At 37.3% G+C, this 13224-nt stretch overlaps 1 protein-coding gene across 2 annotated transcripts; it reads left to right on the top strand.

Annotated features, from left to right (window-relative positions):
* Positions 1-6222, top strand: rnf146 (ring finger protein 146). Of its 2 annotated transcripts, none has more exons than XM_051880221.1 (2): positions 1-293; positions 3340-6222. In XM_051880221.1, the coding sequence occupies exon 2, from the start codon at positions 3341-3343 to the stop codon at positions 4451-4453; it is 1113 nt and encodes a 370-aa protein (XP_051736181.1). In that variant the 5' UTR covers positions 1-293; position 3340; the 3' UTR covers positions 4454-6222. The 2 variants fall into 2 exon arrangements, with proteins under 2 accessions (XP_051736181.1, XP_051736180.1); XM_051880220.1 differs by having other exon boundaries at positions 2-226.
* Positions 6223-13224: the final 7002 nt, after the last annotated feature.

Below are 13224 nucleotides of genomic sequence, written 5' to 3'. Positions count from 1 at the left end.
TGCGCAAGTTTTGCGCATAGCGGATGTGCACGAACACACATCAGCGGTCTTATTATCACAGAGGAGCCGAAAAAACATTATTGTGTTCATCTGTGTCGAGCGAATGCTAACGTTACCGATCAATTTACGATAATAAACGAACAATGATCGATCATCCGGTGACTAGCAGATGAGCCAAATCTGATCGTCGCTGAAAAAAGAGGCGAAATTTCGGATATTTTGTCAGGTGAGCAAACTGAAAGACATACAGACAACACGCAGCAAAATCACCAAAAATTTAAACATAGATTCAGGTAACCGAAGTGATGATGAAAATATGGCATTTTACATGTTTGTAGCTTATGATTTGATCATTCTGTAGGGTTCAGGTATTGTGGTTTAATGTGAAATAAGGCTGTTCTTGCTGTGTTTTGGTCAGGGGTGTTGTCCTGTGTACAGGCCTCAATCTGATCTATCAATGATCTGATATCAACAACAGCACATACAAAGCCTCATAAATCTCATTCATTAAGTTTGTGTAGCGAGATCATTTGTTAATATAATAGCTAAATGTATAAATAGATAATTTCTTTTTTTCATGTTTGTGTTGTTGAGGGATTTGGGCCTGTAATGCAATTTAAAAACACAATTATCTCAGTCAAACGCAATTTAACCCAGTTTTTTTATTAGAATATACATATTTATATATTCATATATTGTGTTTTATGAAAAAATATTTACACATTTTATTTTTTTTCACGTTATCTTACTTTTTGTAGCTTCTGTGAATATACTGTATGTAACATTTTACTGATTTGAGTTTTATTTTAATTATTTAATTATTTTTTTTAATGTTTTTTTTGTTCTTTTAAACCAGTCAGCCTTGCTGATATTTTATTGTAACATTTGTTAACAAACATATGCATGTAACTAATTCTTTATGGCTGTCCTTTATTTAAATGTTTGCTTACTAAGTTAGTTAGTTATTTATTTATTTATTTATTTATTTACAAATTATTACTATTTTCAATAATTTTTAGCTTTTGTTAATGTCACAATTAACTGATTTATGTATGATAAAATGATTATTTAAATATAAATAGTTAAATATTAATATTGAATTTTATTTAAAACTATTATTATTATTATTGTTATTATTATTATCTAGTCGGCCTAGTTGATATTTTAGTGTAACTTTTGTTAGCAAATATATACATGCTATACTGATTATTTATGGCTAAAAATTTATTGTAAATGTTTGCATAGAAACATATTTTTTTGTATTATTTATTAATTATCAGTTTGTTTCTGTGGCATTCTAGCTAACTGTTTCCTGTTTATAAGCCTAACCTAAAATGAATGTCTGATATTCTAGTATATTCTATACTAGCATCATAAAATGTCCCGTAAATGGTTTGGCTGTAAAGGATTTGGGTCATGATATATTTAGATCATTTCTGCATCAGATTTGGGCTGTTGCTATAATGAGCATGTTACACAGGTTGTCCTATCAAGCCAGACGGTTATGTTAAAGTCAGTTTTATACATTGGTGATGGTAAACAAAGACGATCTAGAAATTTTGTCAAGAGAACATTATAGTGTAATTGTTTTTCTCATTCCTTGTGCTTCTGATTCCACTTTTCATTTCACTGATTCTTGAGATAAGGGACAAAACATGTCCTATACAACAAAAAAGCCTTATTTATGTTAAAAATAAATACAATATACAAAATAAAAATACTTAAAAAGTTACATCTAAAGGAAATCTGGATACTCAGGACATTCATTGCTTTTATTTTTAAATAATTTTATTAGTATTATTATTTGAAATGCATGCAATACATGTAATTATTTAACTTGTCCTCAGCATGAGGTCACACTGTAAAATTGCCAAACAAAGTGTTTAAAAATGCAACAAATTCAAAAATAGACATTTAAATTGAAAGGCAGAGATCTGTAATATATCAAACAATACAACAAGTAAGTCTTGAATTATATTTTCCATAAAAATGCCTATTAAAGTTGTGTCCTCACTTTGAGTCAGAATTTTTTATAATTCTGGATAAATCAGGCAGTGTCATGGTCATCTTCAACTCTGAGGAGCACTTACTGTTTCCTGCTCATTGTGGATCTCACAGTAGGACACATAGTCCTGGAAGTTTTATATTTTTTTATATTTTATACAAACAATGTTGAAGTCTCTGTGGTCACAGCTTTAACATGTCAGCTCCGTCATCCCAGTGTAATAGTTTCTGTAAATAGGTGTGGGATAAACCTTTTATTATTAAGGCAGCAACAACTGAGAAAGAAAGCAAAATTGATCAACTGTACAACATGTGGTTAAGGTGGAAAAAAAATCAATTTTGTCAGGTTTTATGTCTGATGATTGATAAGTGCTCTAAAAAAGTCTATATAATGTGATTTAATATGTTTTTTGCATATGGGGAATTCTTCTAATGTTGTTTCATGATTCTATTTACATATACTGTATATTTGGCCACAGCTGATCAACACCGTCAGTATTTAACACTGTCAGGTGAAGGTTTTTGATAATTTTGAAAGAAATGTCTTATTCTTTTTTCAATTTATTGTTAAAATATTAAAACGTCAACTAAACTACATGATACGATGTCTGATTTACCTAAGAGCATTGGTTATATATGTTTAATATTAAAAAGGAGGGTATAGAATTAAGGAATTTAGGAACTGGATTGTTCATAATAACCCGAGAAAATGTTTTAGAGAATTTTTTTTTTTTTTTTTTCCCCCACTTAGCTCCTTTATTGAACACCATTATTACATAATTTACACTAGACTTCACAAAGACTTTACACTATTGTTGGATGGATCAAATTAAAATATCATGCTTTTTAATGCGTCTGACGGAGTTGACACAAATTAAGTTCTGAAGTGAATAAATGTACATTTTAGGAAAACATAGTTCATTAGCTGAGAAATGTTTCTACAAATAAAAAAGTTTAAAAATAATGTATTATTAAATAATAAAAGCTAACTTCTAAAACATGTTTTGTCCCTTATCTCAAGAATCAGTGATGTGCTTTCAGAAATTAACAGTTCTTTTTATTAAGGACATATTTTTATATTCAGATATTACATGAATGGCACTCTTTCTTGTGTGTAATTCTTATCAGATGAGAGAGTAGAATTGCAAAAGCTTTAATCATACTGAGCCACAATGAACAAAGAACTCAAACAACCACTGTTTACTCGTGACTTTTGTCAACTTGGGCAACATAGTTTGTTAAACAGTGCCCCGTTTGTTACATCTGCGTATGTACTGCTTGTGTAGGCAAACCTGATCTGCATGTGAATTCATTGTATTTTTGTTTTCTTCACAGTATGGCTAGTTGCGGCGAGGTTAATCTTTCCATGGACTCCCTGACTTCGGGCAAGAAGGTGAGTGGGGAGTCTGTGACAGAGGGAAGTCCGTCACCTTCCTCTCCTTCCCTGCCTGTTCCAGAGTGCGCTATCTGCCTGCAGAGCTGCGTCCACCCTGTACGTCTGCCGTGCCGCCATATCTTCTGCTTCCTCTGCGTGAAAGGAGCTTCCTGGCACAGCAAACGCTGCGCCCTTTGTAGACAGGAAGTGCCGGAGGACTTCCTGGAGCGTCCCACTTTGCTCTCGCCTGAAGAGCTGAAGGCTTCGGCGACGGGCGGACGCGGCGCGGGGACCGGTGGTCACGCGTGGTACTACGAGGGGCGTAACGGATGGTGGCAGTACGACGAGCGGACGAGCCGAGAGCTAGAGGATGCTTTCAACAAGGGTAAAAAGAGCGCTGAGATGCTGATCGCCGGATTCCTGTACGTGGCCGACCTGGAGAACATGGTGCAGTACAGGAGGAACGAACACGGCCGTAGGCGGAGGATGAAGAGGGATGTGGTGGACATCCCTAAAAAAGGTGTGGCCGGACTAAGACTTGATCCAGATCCCAATCCAACTGCGGGGTCTGGAACGGGAACGGTTCCCATTGCAGCGCCCGCAGTTACGGATTTAAACGGAAGTGTGGATGGAGCCACAGTGGAGCGAGAGAGCTCGGCGGATGGAGCGGACACTGGGGTCAGCGGAGGACGTCCTCAAGGCGTCTTTGCTCCTGCTCCCGTAAGGCCACCTACTGTCTTAGGTGGTCACCTGACCAGCCCTGCTTCCTCCAGCGACATTCAACTTGTACAGGCTCTCGGCCAACTTAATGTCGCCGAGCCAGAACAGGAAGAAGACGGGGAAAATGAAGACGATTCGGCCGCTCCGGATGCCGCCTCGGGGTATGAATCCGAGTCTGGCGACAGCGAGTATGAAGATGAGCAGGATGGGGAAAGTGAAGACGAGCACACGGAAGCATCCCAGGGTAGGCATAGACTGCAGCAATTGGACAGACCGCCGCCTGGTGGTGGGCCAGCGAGTAGCGGAGATCGGTCTGGGTGCCCCGACGGTCAGTGCACCGTTACAAAGGTCTGACCTCAGCACAACTACAGAACTCCTACCCAACTACCACAGCCGCTGGGTGTTTCTAACCAATCTCTGAAATGCAAAAAATTAATGAACCATTCAAATCGCAGAGACACGGTCTTGGATAAGGGTGGAGGCTGGGGGAGGATGGGTTTGGTGTAAGAATAGTGCTTGTCTTTCTCTTTCAGGCTTAGAGGACTGTACCAGGGCTGTACTTTTTAATGGAAATTACAGGCAAAACTACAATAAAACTTGCTTTTACAATGCCTAGAATTCTTCTGAATTGGTCCAGCCATTACATTTTCTTTTTCATTCATTTAAGAATATTCACAATAAAACTGTATGATGGAAAAAACACTTTTCACCCTGAAATTAAAAGAAAAGAGTACAGAAATATATTTTGCACAAGCCTATTTTCAGCTTTTTTTGTGATCATTACGATTTTTGCGTTTTCGGAACAGGTTTCACTTTAAATTCTCATTACTATATAAATTCACACATACACACACACACTCAAACACACACACATATACATTATATATATATATATATATATATATATATATATTGCATTACATTAATAGTACTTCAGAAGAAAACGTGCTTAATTGTGCATAATTTCACAGTGCAAAGAAATATGTTAATGATCCTAAACAGCCTTCATTTCTTCTTTATGTATAAAAAAAAAAAAAAAAAAACTAAATTTTTCTTTTGATTTTTGGGGTGAAATATGACCTGAACATGTTTTGTGAGATTCACCCTTTATCCAGTCTTGAGATTTCATTACATCTAGCATGGATCAACACCATTATCCAGTGGTTATGGAGTCATACAGTAATTAATTAATTTACTGTGGTGTAATGAAGTTATCTTTTTTATTTCTCCATTAAAAGTAAAATATATATATATATGCCATATCAGTTTTTACCCTTAGGATTCTGCCATGGCATCAGAAAATAACTGGAACTACTTGCACTGTTTTAGTAAAGAAGAATGAAATCACATATTTTGTTTGTAAACCTGTACAGGTTGGATCTTTGCTGTTTTGAATATGACAATTATGCTGTAGATCAAATTATTTATTTTGCTATCAGCATTTAAGAACTTTTTCTTATGCACCACCTGGTACAGAGCCTTCTAAATCTGCAACAAGTGTTAAGAATGTTTTGGCGTTTTGGTGAAATGACAAGCATTAGATGCAATACCAGCATAATTTCAAACGAGAAAAGAATTTATTGTAGTTTTGCCAAGGATTCCTCTTTATGCTCTAGTCATTAGAAAAGCTTCAGTCATCTGACATTTACTACTACTAGTGTTTCATAATGTGAGGTTTAAAAATCTTTAACTGCGTGTGTGTGCATTTGCTTTTATTTTAAGCAACTTGTCTTTATTCTGTCTCATCTTGTGTGCTTTATCTGTTTCATGGATTTGCATGTGTTGCTGTGAGCAAGGATGGAGCCCTGGACTACGGCACTTTGAACTCTGGGAAAGGCGACTTTTATCAGATGTTGTAGTTGTAAAGTAGTCCCCAGACTGCAGCACACCGAGCGAGCGAGTGGTTTTCGAGCATAGGTGTCCGATTTGAAGTGTTTGGAAATTTTAATCTGTTATTTTCAACCCTGCTAATTTTCATCTCCACTTGTTCAGGTTCTTTGTTGTCAGCAAAACAAAATGAAAACTAAAATCAAGAATAACTTCTTTTTGATGTATTTCTGTTTTAAATGTGTTGTTTTGTTACCAGATTTATCTGAGAAATAAAGTGTTGTCTGTTAACTGTCCTGAAACTGTCCTGATGTATATTTATTAATATAAGAAGGTTTACTTTACTCTATAGATTGTTCATTATTCTGTATTTTTTAATCCACTAATATTATTCATGATCTAAACATGTTGAAACCAGAATTAGCCACCAATAAAAAATTTCAAAAATCAGCAGCAAGACTTCATACTCTTCAAGGCTTCAAAATTCATTACAACGGACAGTTAAAAGAACAGATTTACAAATGTGAATCTCACTTTCTGAGCCTGTTTTTGCTAATAAGGTTTGAGCCAGTGGCCCTATTGAAATTCTTTGTAGATCTTCCTGTAAAGTGCTCACTGACTTCTTAATGACCTCTTTTTTGCAGTGAACCAATTAAAATCTTGGGCACCCTGACCTCCAGAAATTGTGTAAAGCCAGCTGATTGGAGTTGAGATTTGTGAAAGGCTCTTTCCATTTTTCTGTGCAATATGCAGATGATACTGGAACTAACTTGAGGCGATCAACAATCTGGGTAAGATTGAAACAAAGACATTAAACTCAAGTTTTATTATTATTCCAATACTGTATCTTAAGATGTAAGGTATGGCCATAAACTTCCTTGTACTCTTATGTATGTGGAAAAAAATTCTGTTAGAATTTACTTAAGAAAACTGTAAGAAGTACCATTCATAAAGTAATCTGGCTTTAATGTGTAATGTTTGCAATTATAATTATTAATATAGCTGCGAGCAGCAATTATCTGGGTTTAAGTGCTTTAAGGCCTATAAACATGCGTAAAAAGGTATAATGTTTTAATTAGCAAGCCTGTAACCTCTCGATCATAGATGGAAAAGACCAAATACAGGCAATTTACCATAGGAAATTTATGGTTTATAAAGCTTTTTAATGGTTATCGAGGTTGAGCCAAAAACCTAGGAATAGTTCTCCAAAGTTGTTTTTTGAAATAATCTCCAATATTTAACGCGAGCAATTCAATGGACAGTGGCGGTCCTAAAGGCAAAGTTGCTCAGAAAACAGGCCCAGCAAGTTTCGTTCCAATCAGCCTTCGTTAACCTTGTCTGATAGCTGCTCAAACTTCATTGGACGATGGCAAACGTGTTTTTTGAGATAACATCAATGTCCTCATAGACAGTCATGGCACCTTGGACAAAGACACTTTTTTGCCAATTTTCATGTCAATCGGTCTAATGGTGAAGTAGTTATAGCCATTTTCATGTTTTTTTTTCCTGTTATAGCACCACCAAGTGGCCAGTCACCGCGTCCTTTTTCACGCAACCACAGAATGAGCTCTTGCATAGGTTTGCTGAGTTTGGTGAAAACATCTCATTCCGTTCACAAGTTATAGCCATTTTAGTAAAAGTGGCTCCACCTACTTCGAACATTTTGGTCGCCCTAAGGGACTGTGAATCAAAATATCAACTTTTTTTTGATAATTATTGACAGTCAGACTCCAGAAAATCTTGCTGCACTGGTTTGGTTCCGATCGGACCAAAAACCTAGGACTAGTTCGCAAAAGTAGGTTTTTAAAAAAAATCCAACTCCCGAAAATTTTGCAAGTGAATCCGAGGCATGCATTTTGTCCATCCTGAGTCAAGGAATCCAACGATATACGACACTTGAGCCTATGCCTAACGGTTTAAGAGTTATTAGCCATTGTGTACTCTTGCCCGCTTGTAGTGCCCCCATCAGGCCAATCGGGGCGAGCCTTGGTGACGTTGTAGACGGTGTGAATACTACAAGCCCTCAAAGTTTCAAGTCTCTGCGACTTAGGGTTTGGTCTGCCTGATCACTTTTTGGGGTGAATGCTGATCCTTGGAAATTTTAACAATTACAATATGGTTTCAGCGCTACGTGCTTGAACCCCTAAATATTAGGATGCAGTTATGCTGATGCCTGCATACTTTGTCTGTTATCATGCATTGGTTTCTGAGTACAACAGATCACAAGTTTCAGGCTGAACTCTGCAACTCAGCATAGTTTAGATGACCCTGAGTGCGAGATAAGTTACAATTTGTTATATACTATTATCATTTATGCCCGGTTTCACAGACGGGGCTTAGACTAAGCCAGGATTAGGCCTTAGTTCAATTAGGGCATCTAAGTAGCTTTTATGAATGTGCCCTAGAAAAAAAAAACATTACTGGTGTGCATCTTGAGGCAAAACAATGGCTCTGACATATTTTAAGATATTTCAGGGCAAGTTGCTTTCAGTTAAACTAGCTCAAACATCCATTTTAGTCTAGGACTAGCTTAATCCTTGTCTGTGAAACCGGGGGGAAAGTGTGCATCTACTAAAATCCTATTTAATGTGTTCTTTAATTGTACACACTAGCATATGTAATAGATTATCCTCAAAGCTAACAGACATGGACTAAAAGCCACCAGCAAAGTCCAATTTGAATTTCACTTGGTCTTTAAACAAACCAGTTCAAATTTGTGCAACTGATGCAATAGGGCATCATGCTATTTGTGTGTGCATGACTGTCTGTACAGTATGGATGAGTGCAATTGTGACAAATGACACAGACATAGTGATCAGTGTTATAATGAGGGTTTCATGCTAGTCTTCAGACAGAGTGGAGTCCGAGGTTCATGAACCTGAGCATCTCCCAGTACAGACCCCTGTGGCACTCCAGTAAACTTGTTAAACTCAATCTGCGCCGCGGCGACCCAAATGGCACAACCTTCCTCTTTTCCGCCAGACAGACATCTGTCATTGCATCTCTATCCCTCCACTACAGGGGGGATGGATTGACTGATCTGCAGTAGCATCTCGCTCCTGGAATAGCAATGGGAATGTTTGTATAGTCGCTGTTCACCTTCCTAGCTTCAACCAAACTTGGCAACCTGGTATTCAGGACATGCTTAGGGCCTATATGGTCTTTCTTTGGGGATCCAACATGTATTTATTATGGTTGTGGATGTGGGTGTGTATTTAAGGACAATGTCGTGTCTCTGGCTGACAGTATTTGGCGAATATGTTGGCACTGTGTCCGAGATGACCTCATTCTGTAATCATTAATAACTTTCATATGACACCTCACTCCACTGATGACATCTCAGCTCATTTTCTGCTGTGCTCTAGTCACGGCGCCGGCAAGTATGCATGGGTCATTCCCTGGGATCAGATCACAGTCTGCTTTTTAACCAGTCAACGATTTTAAAGGCATGATATAGGAATAAGGCCGCCTGTATGCTAGAGTTTGTTGATTTGAATGGCTATATTCCCACTTGGAAAAACACATCTTACTCAGAGTTTTCTCTGGTGTTTAGGTGCCTGAAGAAGTTGTTTCACTCGGTGAAATAATCCCCCTAAAAGAGTGTAATTTATGTGCCACTGGCGTCACCAAATAGAATAATAATCATTGTTTTCAAACAGGTTTCCCCAGCAGTTCTCCTGATTGCCAGTGTCAGAGTTGTTGTGTTTCACTATTCAAAAACAGTAATGCGAATTATGCAGAACAAATCAGCATTTTGTTCAAGTTATCATGAAATCAAAATTGACCGTTTACTTTGCTAGTGCATATTACTAATCTTGTGGTGAACAATTAATCTGTGCAAGTTAATACACAGAAAAAAATAGTTTGTCGTGGTAATCTTTAATCAAAATCTTAAAAGTTACTTCCGGTCTGGAATGCCATTCCATCTCTGATGACGTCAGTTTGACGGCTTGGGTTGAAAACGCTTAAACCACTCCCCTCCAAACGTTAATCTGCTATGAGTGAGAGATGGAGAGGAGGAGCACTAAAGTAAAACCCTGACCTCTATTTAATATTCCGTTTCACTTGGAAATACGTCACAACACTGGAGAAAAGTCGTTTGCAACTTCCGGTTCACGGGGACTTTAAGCGTGAGTAATTTTACATGATTGTGCTTAAACCGCCAATGCGTTTTTGTCAGGGAAAGGTCATAAATAGTTCAAGCAAAAACTGATTTATGATTTTCAGTGGGATTATAGGATTTTGGGCCATAAACTCGATTTGTAGACCCCTTCTTTATTAGGGACACCTTTCTAGTACCATGTTGTACCCCTTTTGCTTTCAGAACTAGAAACTGCTGGAAACATTCGTCAGATATTTTGGTCCATATTGTCATGATAGCATCACACAGTTGCTGCAGATTTGATGGCTACACATCCATGATGTGAATCTCCCGTTCCTCCACATCCCAAAGCTGCTCAGTTGGATTGAGATGTGGTGATTGAGGTCATTTGAGTTTAGTGAACTCATTGTCATGTCCAATAAACCAGTTTGAGATGATTTGAGCTTTGTGACATGGCGCATTATCCTGCTGGAAGTAGATGGGTACAATGTGGTCATAAAGAGATGGACATGGTCAGCAACAATACTCGGGGAGACTGTGGCGTTTAAATGATGCTCATTTGGTACTAAGAGGCCCAAAGTGTGCCAAGAAAATATCCTCCACACCATTACACCACCAGCAGAAGCCTGAACCACTGATACATGACACGATAAATCCATGCTTCATGTTGTTTACGCCAAATTCTGACCGTACCATCTGAATGTTGCAGCAGAAATCGAGACTCATCAGATCAGGCAATGTTTTTCCAATCTTCTATTGTCCAGTTTTGTGAGGCCTTGTGAATTGTAGCCTCAGTTTGGTGTTCTTATCTGACCGGTGTGTCTTCTGTTGCTGTAAGGTTGGACGTATTCAGAGATGCTCTTCTGCAGACCTCGGTTGTATCGAGTGCTTATTTGAGTTACTGTTGTCTTTCTATTAGCTCAAACCTGGTCATTCTCCTTTTGACCTCTGACATAAACAAGGTATTTTCTCCCACAGAACTGCCACTCACTGGATATTTTTCAGACCATTCTTTATAAACCTTAGAGATAGTTGTGTGAAAATCCCAGTAGATCAGCAGTTTCTGAAATACTCAGATCAGCCTGTCTGGCACCAACAACCATGCCACATTCAAAGTCACTTCAGTCACCTTTCTTCCCCATTCTGATGCTCAGTTTGAACTTCAGCAGATCGTCTTGACCATGTCTACATGCCTAAATTAATTCACTGCCATGTGATTGGCTGATTAGATATTTGTATTAACAAGCAGCTGAACAGGTATACCTAATAAAGTGGCCAGTAAGTGTATGTATATATGTATGTAGACATTTCTTTTCATTAGAGCTTTGGTAACAATCTAAAAGTAGAATGTTCTTATTTATTTTTTAAGTAAAAATATGAATGGGACATTAAGTCAGTTTGCTACTGTAAGGAGGTTCTGATTGCTGTTGCTGATATTGCGCTGCTCTGAGGGACAGTATGGAGATCAGGTGATAATCTTCTCTCTGACAGCAGCTGTTGGTGGAGTTCACATTCCCAAGTCTCAGACTGACTGAGAGTGTGATTTTCTCACCCTCTTGAGCTGCTCTATTCTTCACTGTCTCTTTACATACACTCAGGCGCCGAGCAAACGAGTCATGACTGCTTTTGCACTCTATAGAACTCTAGTCTTCTGTCTTTATATTTCAATCCTTGTGATGTTTAGTGCTAATAAGTAAAAGTCGGTAACACTTTATTTTACAGTGTCATTGTTACATATGTTACATGTAGTTACTATTGTAATAACTATAAATTATGCATAATTACATGCAACCAACCCTAAACCAAACCAAACCCTAAACCTATAGTAAGTACATGAAGTTGCTTTATATTACTTAGTACTTAATGCGCACATATATATATATATATATATATATATATATGGGTCATTGACGAATAAGGTTTTTTAAAAGTGTACAAAAAACATAATGGCGATATAATTAATTTTGAAGATTTATTAAGTGTTAACAATGAGATCATGTGGTTTTTAAAATCAGTTAACACTGCTTTTGTCGTTTTTTACAAAAAAGTCATTTGGTTTAACCAAAATTTCGGTTTTACCAAATGACAGTTGATTATACTGAATGACAATATTTTCAAAGAATGCTAACAGGCTGATATCTAGGTAGCAAAAGGACAATCAAACATTTTATATTTAGTACAAGTTTTTTAAAATATTACAATATTTTCCATGTTTTATAGCGGTTGTACCGAATGACCTGATATTTCGGGACATGCGTATGAGCAAGTGAAAACATGAATTTTTCAAATAGTTAAAAGAGAGTTAGTTACTTTGCTTCATGACCATGTGGTCCTTTGCAGGTGTCTGAATGATGTCACATCCTGTCACATGATATTGACCACATGACTTGATCCAAAATGGTCCCTTTATATTGGTTACTCCAAATGACATCAATGAAATTCATTTTTCTGGACATTCTTTCTCATAACAAAGCAACGACTTCTACATAAGTTTAATACGGTTTGCACTATGCTGATATATGATGATATAAAATCATGCCAGAATAAAAAAATAAATACATTTATTACATTTTAAGATATTCTAATCACTAATGAAATGGCTGTATTGGCCTTTGGACAGTTAAACCGAATGACCTTTTGACACTTCAAAATCTTTAAAATACCTTTATATGAAACAAAATATAATTAAAACCTTTTGGATTCAATAAAAGAGATCTAGTTGTACTACCTTACCTACTGTGGATGTCATATCTTTGTTTTTCATTATTATTAAGGCCTTTCGACAAAAAAATGACCCGTCACGTCATTGACCCATATATATATATATATGTGTGTGTGTGTGTGTGGATAGATGGGTAGATATCCCATATTTAGCATTACATTATTAAGATTTGGTAATGCATTGTTTGGCAAACACATCATGTTGAGTTTTTATCAGGGTTGAAACTAAACTCAGTGGCCCTCCAGGACCGAAGTTGCCCATCCCTGGTCTAAACCTATCAGAGCCTGTCTTTCCAATAATCCATCTGTCAGCACAGACAGCCATCAGGAGTGACTGTCAGGTCTGTATTGTACACAGCACTGAGCTATATCTGTTGTGAGGACAGTTCTCTGGATATAACCATGCCATCAGCAACCTCTTTTAACCTGTCTGCAGTATAACTAGCGCTAAATGGAAGTGTCTAGAACGTCTGTC

The sequence above is a fragment of the Ctenopharyngodon idella genome, chromosome 22, assembly GCF_019924925.1.
Source record: "Ctenopharyngodon idella isolate HZGC_01 chromosome 22, HZGC01, whole genome shotgun sequence".
NCBI classification, from domain to species: Eukaryota; Metazoa; Chordata; class Actinopteri; order Cypriniformes; family Xenocyprididae; genus Ctenopharyngodon; species Ctenopharyngodon idella.
Note: the sequence above shows the minus strand (reverse complement) of the source record. Positions and strands in the feature narration are given on the sequence as shown.